Source organism: Aulonocara stuartgranti (assembly GCF_965226115.1).
Source record: "Aulonocara stuartgranti genome assembly, chromosome: 13".
Taxonomy (NCBI): Eukaryota; Metazoa; Chordata; class Actinopteri; order Cichliformes; family Cichlidae; genus Aulonocara; species Aulonocara stuartgranti.
In genome coordinates this window covers 30,587,428-30,601,535 of record NC_138949.1, presented here as the reverse complement: position 1 = coordinate 30,601,535, position 14,108 = coordinate 30,587,428, and the positions used below count along the sequence as shown (strand labels likewise).

At 39.8% G+C, this 14,108-nt stretch overlaps 1 protein-coding gene across 2 annotated transcripts in view; it reads left to right on the top strand.

Annotated features, from left to right (window-relative positions):
- Positions 1-14,108, top strand: part of gfra1a (gdnf family receptor alpha 1a) — a 109,534-nt gene that overhangs the window by 82,363 nt on the left and 13,063 nt on the right. For both annotated transcript variants that reach the window (XM_082557508.1, XM_082557507.1), the window contains 3 exons: positions 2,849-2,958; positions 3,646-3,780; positions 13,015-13,196. In XM_082557508.1, coding sequence (XP_082413634.1) covers positions 2,849-2,958; positions 3,646-3,780; positions 13,015-13,196 — 427 coding nt within the window. The remainder of the gene's footprint in view (positions 1-2,848; positions 2,959-3,645; positions 3,781-13,014; positions 13,197-14,108) is intronic.

The window sequence follows — 14,108 nt, the reverse complement described above, 5'->3', positions numbered from 1 at the left end:
TAACTAAATAAAAAAACTGTATGTCCTCACTTAGAGGGAAATTTCACCGAAAGTGGCTTGCGGCAAATATGCTTTGACCTCGGCTTTACTCTAATCTTAACTCACAGAGCCTAAAATCGAATTCTTTACAGTGTGCAGACAAGCTTTCTGTCTGCAAATCTGAGGCAAGTCCCCACTTTGTGAAACACATTTGTGCATTAACATGCCCCATAGACACCTCTTTACATTGTGTAGTAGTCAGTGTAGCACCAGCAGTAATAAATTGTCTGCCTTTATGCCTCAAGTCTCAGACTCACACCCACGTACACTGTAGGGTTCCTGCATTAAGAGTCAGAAAAGAGTAATTCAGTGATGGACATCTGACACTGCCCTCACTAGTGTGTGTGTATATGTGGTTATGCAGTCTCCGGAGGCTTGAGCCAGCAGTCTTGTGGGTCTCTGGGATTAAATGGAGGCATTAGGCATCATAAATGAGCTCCATTTGGACTGTGGCCTCAGGTCTCCCTCCCTCTCGCCTCACCCTCTGTCTCTGCTTAACAGCAGGCAGCAGTAGTAAATTTATACTGCAAGTTTCTCTTCTTCCGTCCATCTTTCTCCCAATGGAACTCTCCTATGAAGGACCGAAGATGCCAGAATTTAGTTTATTATACTAAGAATTCAATGTAAATTTTCTGCATTTATTTTTGTATAAGGTAATTTTTTAAAGTGATTACAGAAATATAGAAAGATACTGAATTTGGAGGGTTTTAGGACATTAGTATGGTGGATGCAGAGGAAAAGGATGCATATATAAATACTTTTTTCATCACTTTTTTCAAATTCTTTGACTTGTCATTTTATTAATATTGATAAATGTAAATCAAAAACGAAACACAATGAATGGCTGCATTTATTTTTATGTTGTTGTAACATATTTACATATTCAGTCATTTATCTTTTTTTCTTCATTTTTGATTTTGGCAGCTTCAACCCTCCATACACTCAATCCATCACACATATGCTCAGGGCTTGAACAACAGGTCTCACTGCAGCACGGCTTCCTCCCGGTCCATTTGTCAGTTAGCACAGACAGATTAAAGCCATGCATTTCCACAAGTTCCCTCACCATATGTCAGGTGTAGTATGCTGGCTGCTGTTGACAGCTCTCGCCAGGCACTGCTCAGCTCTGCATCAGATTGGTGTGATAAGACGGATCACACTGCAAGTGCAGATACAACCCCATGTCCAAAAAAACTATCCATCCATCCATTCGCTTCCGCTTATCCTTTTCAGGGTCGCTGGAGCCTATCCCAGCTGTCATAGGGCGAAAGGCGGGGTACACCCTGGACAGGTCGCCAGTCTGTCACAGGGCCAACACACAGGGACAGACAACCATTCACACTCACATTCACACCTAGTGACAATTTGGATTAATCAATTAACCTATCCCCACAAGCTGCATGTCTTTGGACGGTGGGAGGAAGCCGGAGTACCCGGAGAGAACCCACGCAAACACGGGGAGAACATGCAAACTCCACACAGAAAGACCCCGGTCTGATGGTGGAATTGAACTCAGGACCTTCTTGCTGTGCGGCAACAGTGCTAACCACCGTGCCACCGTGCTGCCCAAAAAAACTAACAGGAACAAAAGAGAGAGAGGGAGGAAAAAGGATACACTGCTTTGCAAATCATTTGAACTGTATCTGGATGCGTGAAACTAGTATAAAGAGCATCTTAAATGCTGAAAATGAGAAATACTAAACATGCTCATTTTGAATTTGATGAATACAACCCAGGCTGTCCATCAAGTCCTTGAAAACCTAACATCTCATGTTTGGCATGAACTTGGTCAAACTCACTTATATCACAAAGATCAACTTTACTTGGGCATTGTAATATTCTTCAATGACTTTTTTGTTCCTAGTAAATCAAACAGAACACCACTGAATATATTTCACATTTGATCAAATATTGAACTAAAGACGATCTTTGGTGTCCAGTTTTTAAATTCCTTCGAAGTCACTACAGGTATTAAACAAGTCCTAACAAACACGCACACAAATTAAGCAAGAGTAGTTGGTGGAGACCAATTATTGCACATTCAGCATACCACCTTTGAATTTTATGTGCAGTTTTGGCTATTGTTGTTGCTTTTACTCAGCAACAGTGCAGGAACACAAGCTATGCGAAGCTTTTTACTGACATTTAAAACCATTTAACAGTATTTTACCAAAAAAAAAGCATTTGGAAAAAATGTGTCATACTTACTTTAAAAAAATGTACAAAAAATGTGAAAATCTATCCAGTAACATCTGCTGTTTTGTGCAAGTAACTTTTGATTTTCTGACCTGTTCTGACCGTGTTGGGAAATGTCTCAGCTTAGTTTGACATTTTAACAGTAGTGAGAGGATTTATAGCCGAAACTGCACCAACACACCAAGATGGTTAAAGATGTTTGAGTCTGAAGGTGTTAGCTTTGTGTCAAAGAGCCACTATATCACACGTAATTTCACTTCAAATTGTGAATTCCTTGGGACTACAAACACCATTTCAATTTCACAAACCACTGCACCTGGTGCAAAAGTGTAAACAAACATTTTTGAAGGAGGTAAATGAAACAGAACAGACTGGGCGGAGAATAGTCCGTAGCTTCATTCATTCCAGGATACAAACCAGCCGCAGCATAAAGGGTCATCTTACTGCACTGAAGTCAGCCATTAAGAAGGCTAATTGAATTGAGACAAATGACTTCCAGTGGACACTAATTTCAACCGGGCCTTTTGCTGCTCATTTACAGTCGCATTGGCCGTCTGAACTTATCTGCTGGAGCTATAATCACAAAATAGTTTTTGATCTGTGTGTGTTTTAGGTCACGACTCGCTGACTTCTTTGTCAACTGCCAGCCGGAGCCCCGCTCGCTGTCAGGCTGCCTGAAGGAGAACTATGCAGACTGCCTCCTTGCCTACTCGGGTCTGATTGGTGAGTTCGCTTGATTGTGACCGGTCAGGTTTGACTCGGGATTAACTGCAGTTTCTAAGATCTTGAAATATGAGAATTTGCTTAAGACATTGTTAAAAATGCAACACAGCTTTGACATGAAGAACCAAGCTGTAATTTTTTGTAGCTATCTCACTCACAACGTGGACCAATCCCACTCTTGATTTCTTCCCGACAACAGTTACTGCAACACTCGAGATTTGGTCCTCTCAAGTCGCCAAACCTGACCACGCATACACACACTGTCCACACAGCGCCAATTCATTCTGCCTACTGCAAAACAAAATGGCCTGTTCTGGACTGCAGCCAGCACAAGGGAACAATCCATTGGGGGAGTGAGAAATCACTGACTGAAGCTATTTACTTTCCCTCGCAGAGAGAGAGCCTATTCTTCACTCCACCTTCTCTGCATTCTGCTTCCTGGAGAAACTCCACCAGACTGCGTTTCTCTTGTAGAAAATAAAAATCATCACTGCTAAACATTTATCATCAACACAGCACGATGATGATACCTGATATTTTGAAGGCTTTAAATTTTTATTTTATTTTATTTTTTTAATTGGTAGTTAGCAGCTCATTCAGGGTTGAACAGTTTACAATAAAGCCTTGTTTATGGACCACATTTGTTACTGAAAATAATCAGTGAATCATTCTATCATCTTTCTCCAGGTACTGTCATGACTCCCAACTACCTGCGCTCACCCAAAATCAGTGTCTCTCCCTACTGCGACTGCAGCAACAGCGGCAACAATAAGGATGAGTGTGACAAATTCACTGAGTTCTTCACAGAGAACACCTGCCTACGTAAGTTTTCCTCTTGTGCTGCTCTACTTTGACCAGCTGTTATCTGTTCAATTTTCTTTTTTGACTGTGGATTAGTCTTAGCAGCTCTTCTGAGTTCTGTGTCTGTCTGTTTTCACCTACTCTGCTCTGCTGGTCATATTCTTGTTGTGCACTTTTATCCCTTCCTTTCTTTCCAGTATCTCCTTCTTACCAAATATATCCCATTGCCATGCTTGCATTGTTATCCAGCAGCATAACAGAAAAAAAGCCAGTCATATTGCACCAGAGTGTCTCAATGTGTAGCAGAACTCCTGCTCCAGATCTTTGACAGAAAGAGGCTTTTCCATCTAAACCCTCTTACGCAATGACTTTAATTAACAAACCTACTTGAAGTCACACATACGCACACACACGCACACACAGTCGTGTTTTCATATCTTAGTGGGGACATTTAATTGACAAAATGATTTCCCTAGCTGCTGACCCTAACCCTAAGCATCGAAAATGAATGCCTAACACTAACCCTTAGCATAAATGGAACCATAGCCTAATTGTAACCTTGACACTAAAACCACTTTTGGAGTCTTAAAAATGTCTTCAAACTCATGGAGACGGGAAAACTCTCTCGCGCTCTCTCTCTCTCTCTTCCACATACATTCAGTGTAAACACACCTGTTTCTAACCAGATTAATATGGGTCTGTGCACATGTAAGCCAGCCTCACTTTGAGTTTCCTTGTAATCTAAACTGGTTCTGCTCCTTCTGTTTTGATACTACACTCAGTGGCAGTCAGCTGCTTCTTTCCTCCCCAACACAGTTTAAGTGTAATGTGATTCCTAATTGATTCCTCTACGGAGGTCAGGAGACAGGGTCACAGCTGGAAGACAATCTCCCTCAAGGACACCCATGCTGGATGAGCATATGTGCTCACCGAGCAGCTGGAAAATGAAGGCAGTGTGGAACTGTAGACTGCAGTTTCTGTAGCAGCCACTTGAGGTTGGCTCTAAAAGTGAGTACATTTCCACACATTCCCATGTTTAACCTCCTAGGACCTGGCGTCCACATATATGGACATCACATTTTGGGTTATTTAGCCCAAAATACTCACTTTTGCTCTACAAGGGCCTGATATCCACTTATGAGGACATACTGCCACTGATCTATCGAAATTTTAAACGAATATCCTCATTGTGGCTCTCATTTATCTTAGAAACAAAAATCAGGTTAAAAAGAAAAACCTGGTAATTCTTTGTTTTTACTTTCATCGGGTCCCAATATGCCCAAATATCAAAGAGAAATTAAAAAATGCATGTCGTGGAAGAGTTTGGGTCTTAGGAGGTTAAATACCCATCTTAGCAATATTAAAAAGCACATTTACAGCTGGTTCTAAAATATGGGTTTGGCCTAATGGTGTGTAGATGTTTTTAAAATCCCTCTAGACACTTGAGTTGTGAAAGTGGTTGGTTTTGGATTACAGGTGTCTTGATCCAGGCAGGTGTAGGTGGCAGCTCTCTGCTAGGCTTCCTCTTTCCTGAGCCTGAACCACTTGACCATTCTGTGGTTCCTTTTAGAGCGTTTTAGATGCTGTTGTCACTTTTATGCTTCAGTTTTTGTGAGTGAAATTGTAATATTTCATTGGTTTGCTATTTTGCACTAATTGCCAGATATGTGTGCTTGAGTGTGCCGTCATAGGTATAATGCAACTAACAATAATAGCTTTACTTGGGAACTTGGCATGCAACCCTCTCGTTCAAATGCTATTCCAAAAAACTGACATGGCATGCAGAGGCTTCAAAATGCAGAGTCTTAAACAAATGTTTATCCTCATGGTGTCACCGTATTTCAAGAGAGAGGGAGAGCAAGGCAGGGCAGCATCATAAGGGGAAGCATAACAGCTGACTCAGGAAAGAGGAATGCAGGAACAGACACACAGTGGACTAATAACTCAACAAGAACCAGGAGGGAGCAGAAAACAGGTGAAAACAATCAGGTGAACTTAAAATTGGAAAATGTTTTCATTTAATCAGCAAAGATTTTGATGAGACAGTGTCGCTGCCATCTCCTGCTTTAGTTATAAAGTATGTTTAATGTAGCTTCTGATGTGTGGTAGCTGGTATGACATGGGTCAAGTGTTGATAAAAACAAATCTCCTATTAAAGATTCCAGCTCTTCTTGCACTCTGGAATTTTACTTTAAGACACTTTTAATTGGCATTTTGGTTTAAATTATGTCGGCAAGCAAAAATCAGTTAAAATTGCAAATTGTTATTTATGTGATTGAAAAAAAAAAATTAAACATATCAAAATAAAACTTGGTTGTTGTTTCAGTAATGCGGCCTCTGCATTGCTTATATAGTTCAGAGTAGGTTAAGAACCTATCCCAACTCTAACAGGGCAAGAGGCTGAGTACATCCTGACAAGTAGCCAGTCCATCAGACGGCTGTCATGTCAGCTTTACGATAAGAATGTTGAACTCTATAAATGCTAAACATGGTACTTACTCCCACTGTGTTGTAGATGGTAACCCAGCTCTCATCATCACTGGTGAATGAGCCTCGGTATAAAAGTGGGGTTCCTTTGAAAGAGAAGTGGAGGTTCATTAAAATTCCCATACAAGTACATTTTTCAGGACTATGTCAGTGGCATTTACAAATAGCAGCCATTGTTGACGTGGTCCAGCAGTGCACCAGGAGGATTTGAAAGTTATGTTTCCTGGGCGGAATTGCGTAACTTTATAATCACATCTCATACGCTGCCATTAGCTGTGTTTCTGGTCACAGGGTAGATATTAATTCAATATTTAACTGTCCTTCAGTTCTTTTTCTAATCTCTGCCAACTCCCAGTGAGAATATCTGTCTTATCAGCTGCTGAAGGTCCCTCTGTATTCACCAGCTTGATCCTGATGTACAGTGTAATGTACAGTGTTTTTTGTTTTTTCCTGAAAAAGCCTCGAGTGGCAATTTGAATGAGTTAACACTACTTGCAGCTTCTTTGAAATCTTGTTCACGTTGCTGTGGTACAAGCAGCTTTAACCTGTCACTGGGTGAAAGTTGGTCTGAATGATGAATTAGTTTTGTGCAACATAGCACAGATTGACCACTATCTATTTGCAGCTGTCAAGATGTACAGTCACCTTAATTAAAAATTCAGTATTCGATTGATGAAGCAATCAACCACGAGACCCGTGTGGCAAGCAGTCAATTGGGCAGGGTGTTCATGTGTGGGTGTGTGCTGTAGAAAGTGGTGTGCATTGAAGACAATGAGCTGTAGTCACAATGAGGGGAATGAGTTGGTGCCGGTTGTTCGGCTCTACATGAGCAGAGTGGGTGGTTTGATTTTCCTCTGTCAGAATGGCAGTTAGCAGATGAGAAAACACCAACAAGAGGCAGCCTCGTTTTCACCAACTCTTCGCTCTTTCACGCTCTCATTTGTCTTCTCCTCTTCTATTATCTTTTTCCCCTCCCTCTTCTTGTTTTCTCTACTCCGTTGTCTTTTTACCAGTCAGGGTTAACAAGGTTCCTCTGCTCTAGATAATAAGGGCCGCTGCAGTCGGCGTGCGTGTGTGTGAGTCTGCACCCAGTTAGTGCACGTGGGAGACATGAAACGTATTGTAAGTCTTTGCTTCTGCGTGCTGGCATGATTTTGTGTGTTCAAGTGTCATTGTGAGATTTCCAAGATCAAAGGGGGTTAACGTGGGTTAAAACACACCCTCTATATCTACTATTTGCTTTTATTCACTGGGGAAGTTGAACATAGTTCAAAGTGAGAAGGAATACGCCTCCTCTGACTCTTCATTATTAGTCTCAGTTCTCCCTTTTTCTTCACTGCTCCCTTATTTTTCCCATTACAACCCTTTCTTTTTCCCTTGTTCTCCAGCTCATGCTTCATCCCACTTCTGTCTGCTCATCCCAACTCTTTGTCTCCATCTCCATCCTTTCATGCCCTCCCTCCTTCTGCTCTCATTAGGCTTGCTCAGCAGTAAGTGGAACTGACAACTCTGACAATCTTGACACACACCAGCTACAGGGTCATGGCTAGAAAGTAACTTGAGGAAGGACAAAGACTAGACAAAAAGACAGAAAAGAGGATTTTTTGAGCATTACATTGGTTTGTATCTTTCTAAGCTTCTGACTTCCTTAAATGTGTATGTTTTGTTGTGTGAGCTTTCAGAGTATTGAGGTTGATTATAGCACACACCTCCTTCTGCATTCCTATCCTGTAATTTTTTTATACAGCTTCTCGGTTATTGTGTGACCCACCCCCAGGTTCGGATCCGCTGCTTTAATATTCTCAAGGAGACACTGTAACTTTAATATATTCAAAGCTTTTTTAGTGTAATTCCTCCCTGTTTCCTGCATATGCAAAGGTCACGCCGTCCAACATAATTCTAGTATTACAACAATCCATGTACATGTAAAGTGAGATAAAGTGGTAATGTAGACATCTGCATGAGGCAAACTCATACTACTAACACCAATATCTGCTGCAGTGGGAAGATGATATCATGTTTGTTCTAGTGCACATTGCCGTTTGCATTGATGAAGGTTAAATCATTGTTTGTCCTAGTGTTTTAGAAAGGTTTATTTGAAAGAGATTTGCTACTTAGTGTATATAAAAAGGCTTCCGGTTTAATTTGACTCATTCATTTGGATACTGGAGTTATGCACGTGGCTGTTTGCTGTTTACTAGTCATCAGTTCTGCCTGTTTGAGTCACTGAACTGGACGTCTTGTGTTTGTGGTTTTAGTCGTTTTTTATTAATGAAGTTATATCAGGTATAATATGGTTTTCTGTGTGGTGTAGCCCAGCGGTCCCCAACCCCCGGGCCTCGGACCGGTACCGGTCCGTGAGTCGTTTGGTACCGGGCCCTGAGAGTTGAGGCTCAGGTGTGAAATGTATAGTTTTTATCGGTTTTCAGCGTTATTTTGTTATCGTTTTTATCATTAACTTGGTTTTCCTGGGTCTTTTCACGTGTGTTATGAATAAATCTTCTTTTTTCGGTACCGGTACTAGTTTTATTTTGTTGTATTCATCCGCGACACCTTAAAGGCCGGTCCGTGAAAATATTGTCGGGCATAAACCGGTCCGTGGCACAAAAAAGGTTGGAGACCGCTGGTGTAGCCCACTCAAAAAGTCTGTGAATTTCTTTTTGATTAACCTGTTTAGTTTGTTACTTTGCACTAATTGGCAGACATGCTTAACAACCCTGCTTTCTAGCTTTAGCTGATAATTTAACGCTCTACGTTGTCACTGCGGCCATTTTTCTTTTCAGAAAAACAGCATGGGTGCATATTAAAGGCTGATGCTGAAACTTTAGAATGTGGAGTCCAAAACCAGCGGGTGACATCAAACTGGCCACATAAATCTCATACAGTCAACAGTATCTGAAAACTAATGTACTGAATATATTTTGTTTGGTATGCCACAGAGTCATTTTTATGTATCCTGAGTAAATAGTAGCAGGACTTCCATTAGCTCTGTATCAAATGTGTTGAGGAAAGCCAAAGGCTCAGTGTCTTTAGGTTTATTATGCAAATATGCTCAAGGATTGATGCTTTTCCCTTAACATAATACTTTCTCTTCTTGAAGGTTTAATCTGTAGGAAGTGAAGTGAAACCATAGAAATTGTGTGGTAGTGTGTGAATGTCAGAGGTACAAGTGTGAACTTGCCCAGTGTCACCTTAGTGAATAATATGCTCGTGTTGGTTAGTGTGCTGATGACATTTTCCCTCACAATGAAAGCTACACATGCTATTTCACATAAGTACAAAAAGGTTTCGTTTTTCATTCAAGATAAGAAGATCAAATATTGATTAACTGCTATTTTGCAAATGCTGGTAAGCAAACAGCTCTGATGCTTAAAATGTGGTATTTTGCAAAAATAATTTGCATAACACCTAGCTGTATTTGCATTTATAATGTTTTAGAGAAGATTAGCTTGTATTTTGTTTTTCAGTTTTGGTTGTTGTCTAATTTTGAGAATGGGAACTATTATCCTCATTGCCAACTCACGAGAGTGACTTTGCATGATGCACACATCAAAATCATCATTGGTTCCTTTTCCTTGTGCAGCCACTCACTTGATCTTCTGACTGAAAGAAACTGTTTTAGTGCTACTTTTGCACTAATGTTTAAAATGACTATAGTATGAAATTCTGCTCTTAGTGTGATTTTAAAATGGAAAAAAAAAACTCGAATCCTTAGTATTTGGCTTATACAAATACTGACCTCAATATTTAAAACTGTGGTCATGTTTAATATGCGCATCCACTGTTGTAACTGTAGATATATTTACAGATATTTGTATGTGAGCTCTTCCAACAGAAACTAAGGAAATATCAATAATCCTTTTTTTAATCTCTGAACAAAGTTTTTATTTCTTTCTACAATAGCATGCTGAATAATTAGTCAAAGACGTCACCTTGCCAAAAACACTTCAAATGAGTGGAAATGTCAGAGAGGAGCCAGGAAAAAACACAGGTTCCAAAACATTGTATATCTAAAAATAAGGAGTGGAGTGAGCACACATACAGGTCTGATGTCCTGTGCCTTAATTTGACATGTAACCTGTTTTTCACGCACGCTCACTGTGCTGCGAGTGTGTTTTGTAATTAGGCCTTAGGTGAGGAGACAGACAGAAGAGACAAAAAAGAGCCCATCAACACCTCCAATATCCCCATCAGCCTTCTGCTGTCTCGACACAAAGCTACCAGCTACGCAATCGCATACACACACATCGGCGAAAAATTAAATATTCACGTGCTTGAGCAGAGCCGCACGCATCAGGGCTGCAGGATATTGACAAAAATTACTTGTTTTGTGCTGAATATTGCATCTCCAAAAATTAATGCCAGCCAATTTCTTCAGCTACCGCATCTCTTGTGAAATGTTAAACAAATATGTTGAGGGAATAATATTTTGCATTGTCACTGTCAAAATGAAAGGTACACACAGAAAAGGCATGTCTATTGTTATAGCTAATAATAAATAAAACACAATCATAGCCTTTTTTTTTTCTGCCATTATATGTGATTTCTACACTGATAAAACTAAACTAAACAAAAAAGTAGTTTTGTTTAAGTTGTGCCAAATCACAACAACGACCTTCACAATAAAGTTCTATAGAATCTACATTAATGAAAACATTATGCTGTTTGTCTGTGTCAGAGATCTTTCTCTTACCAGAGCTCACTTTGGCAAGGCACATCAAGTGAAGAAGCCTCTGGGTTTGCTTAGTTCGAGATTACTAGTCACATTTATTAAATCTGCAGACTGGAACTAACTCAAAGGTTCTTTCTAGGTCATGGGGAGTTCAATTGGAAATCAGTTTCTCAGGAGGAAGGAAAGGAAAGACCAGAGGAGCGGAAGATCGTGATTTGTTCAGTGGCTTCAAAGAAACTCTGTTTAAATCTAAGTCATTTATCTTTCACCATTTTCTTTACATGGACTATTCAAACAGATCAGAACAAAATCTGATTGCATAAAATTCCATAAAATATCCTTAAAATCCAGACTTTTCTAATGCATGTAGCCAGAGGTAAACATTTTGAGAACATTATCACCTTCTGAGATGCCAGGCACACACCGAGGATCCCATCATTCCTCTTGCACAAGAAAACGAGTAGATTTGGGTCAGCAGGAATTAGGGGACGCTGTCTTGCTGTGTTCAGAAAAGACTACGAGGATTGTTTCTCTCAGATCTGATATCAGCCATTCTTCAGTTTTCACAAATTAATTTTGCTAACACGGCTGCTGGTACTCCTTTGGTCCTGCAAAGAAACAACCGGTCTAAAGGATGCCACTCTACAAAGGCCTGGAATTGAATCAGCAAATTTACAGGTCTGCAGGCTGAAACAGGTTCACTTGGTTTTTAGATCCTCCTTTAAACTGGTTATGGATGTGTGTCCATATTCTCTTTAATGGAGTGAATGTTTCCTGAACTACTGGAGAAAATAAAGCCTCATTTTCTCCAGAAGCAACAACATAGACTGGTGTCAGCATCATATTCAGATACAAGGAGAATCACCAGGCATATATGTATTAGTCAGTATGAGCTTTCTTACTATAATACAAAAAATATCTGTCTTTATGTATGTATGCTTATTTCTCCTCAAACCCCTGCTACACCATCTGTAACTCAGCAACTAAATGTCATTATACTAATTTTTTATCATTTTTATGTTCAAAGTAACAACATTACTGTGTGTTACATTACATCATTTCACAAATGAACTTATCAAGTCCAGCTGGGTGTATTTAAGGACTTTATGCAAAGTTTTTAATGTCAAACGTTGACTGATCTTTTTAATGTATTTAATGCATTGCAAGTTATTGCAGGTGCAGGTTAATGACATGTTATACCTTAAGGTACATGAATCTGCAACCATGAATCTGCTTTTACTCTCAAATATAGATCTTTTATCATTAATGAATTATGATGGATCTTTTTTAAGACAGATATATCTCAATAAGAGCTAGAAAAGACTGATAGGTTATTCTGCTAATAAAACACATTTTATTTTAAACTTAATTGCAGCACTTTATTTTAGCTCCCCTCTAAAAGCAACACTGCGTTTCTGCATTGATGCTCTATGTAGGCAATCAATTTTAAACACAGATTATAGTAATAATTTACACTAATATTTATATAAATTTGTCTCACAACTGCATTTTTAATTTTTGACGTTGGATTTGTCAAAGAAAATTGCGGAAACCAACAAACCTGAACATGCAATATGAAAATACTGCATGCTGTTCATCATACCGACATAATCACGTGTCTTTGCACATGTAAGTATGAATATTTGAGTGGGGTTAAAGAGCAGTTATGCAGATCAGCTCTTCCTTCCTTTACCACAGTTTTCAGGGTCATAATTCACTGTTGGAGGGAAGACTATCATTACGTTCAAACAGCAGCTCTGTAAGGCTCAGCTTCCCTCTGATGTGTGTGTATATGCATGTGTGTGTGTTTTACATCAAAGCCATAGAAGGCTATTAATAGGGTTGCTAATGGACTCTAATGGTAAATAGCCACATCAGCACTCAGGTTTTTGACGGTGTGGTGAATTTATAATGGAGGGAAGTGATAACAAAACTTAAGTACCCACTAACTCTCCTATAATTGTGGTTTGGGCAAAATACAGTTTTACTTTTAACACGGGGATTATCGTGCATTTGAGCCATGAAATAACTTAACTTACCTGGATTTGGTTTTCTGGACAGGAAACCTATAATCATTTCTTTTCTTCCCTTTGTAGGTAACGCCATCCAGGCCTTCGGGAATGGAACTGATGTCGGGGTGTGGCAGCCCATGTCCCCTGTCCAGACCACCACCTCCATCACCACCCCCTACCAAAGAAACCGTGAACGCAACCCCAACACCATTGACAACCACATTAACACAGACCCTGCAATCTATCACTTCTGCGGCAGCCTACAGGTGGGTCACACACGCAGGTTAGCTTGACCAGATGTCCCACATATCCAGCCAATCTCCAACATTTTTTATTGTGTCTAGTTTTCAAAGATCAACACTGCAGGAGCGGTACTATTTTTTTTTTTAGTCTGGGTTTATCCAGTGGCTTTGAAGATGGCAGGGAAGGCTGTCATCCTGCAGGTCAACCTGTCATCATCTTTTGCCTCCAATGCTGCCCCTCAAAAATTGCAAACTACCACAAAGCGAGCCGGCAAGGAGTTTTCAGGGGGATTTTATAGAGGCTATCACAAAGAAAATTAAATAGCACTATAAGAAGGAAAAAAATGACTGCTGAAGTCTGTAAGAAAATGATTCTCAGACCTTTTTTTTCCCTTTTTCCCGGTGTTATTTCTCAGTTAGACACCATATGACACCATACATGTGAGTCTCACATTTGAGGTTATACATATCAAGATTGAAACCCTCCTTCAGCATGCCCCAAATTTATTTTTGCTGGATTCTAGTCAATGTAGCACAGGTGCAAGATAGTTTTACTTTGTAAAAAAGGATTTTTTTTTTCTAAAAGGTATTAAAGTTTCCTTCTTTTTTATCTGACCTGATAATCTGCAACTCTTTGGTAAATGTCATTTCTCTCTCTCTAATTAATATTCTAAAAAGAATAATCTTATATAACTTTGGTTCATAGTATTCTCCTCATTGTCGTGTGAAGACCACCCCCCTAGATCCATGAGTACTGTAGTACAAATAAATGTGGGGTGTTGTCCTTACTGCCAAATAGACTGAGAATACCAGCTAACATCTGCAGCTTTACTCAACATTACGATTCTTTTAATTGTCATATTGCCAGGTTGGTACTAAAAAGTTGCCGATGGGGATATGGAGGGAGATTTTCCTCTTAGGTCAAATCAGAGATTA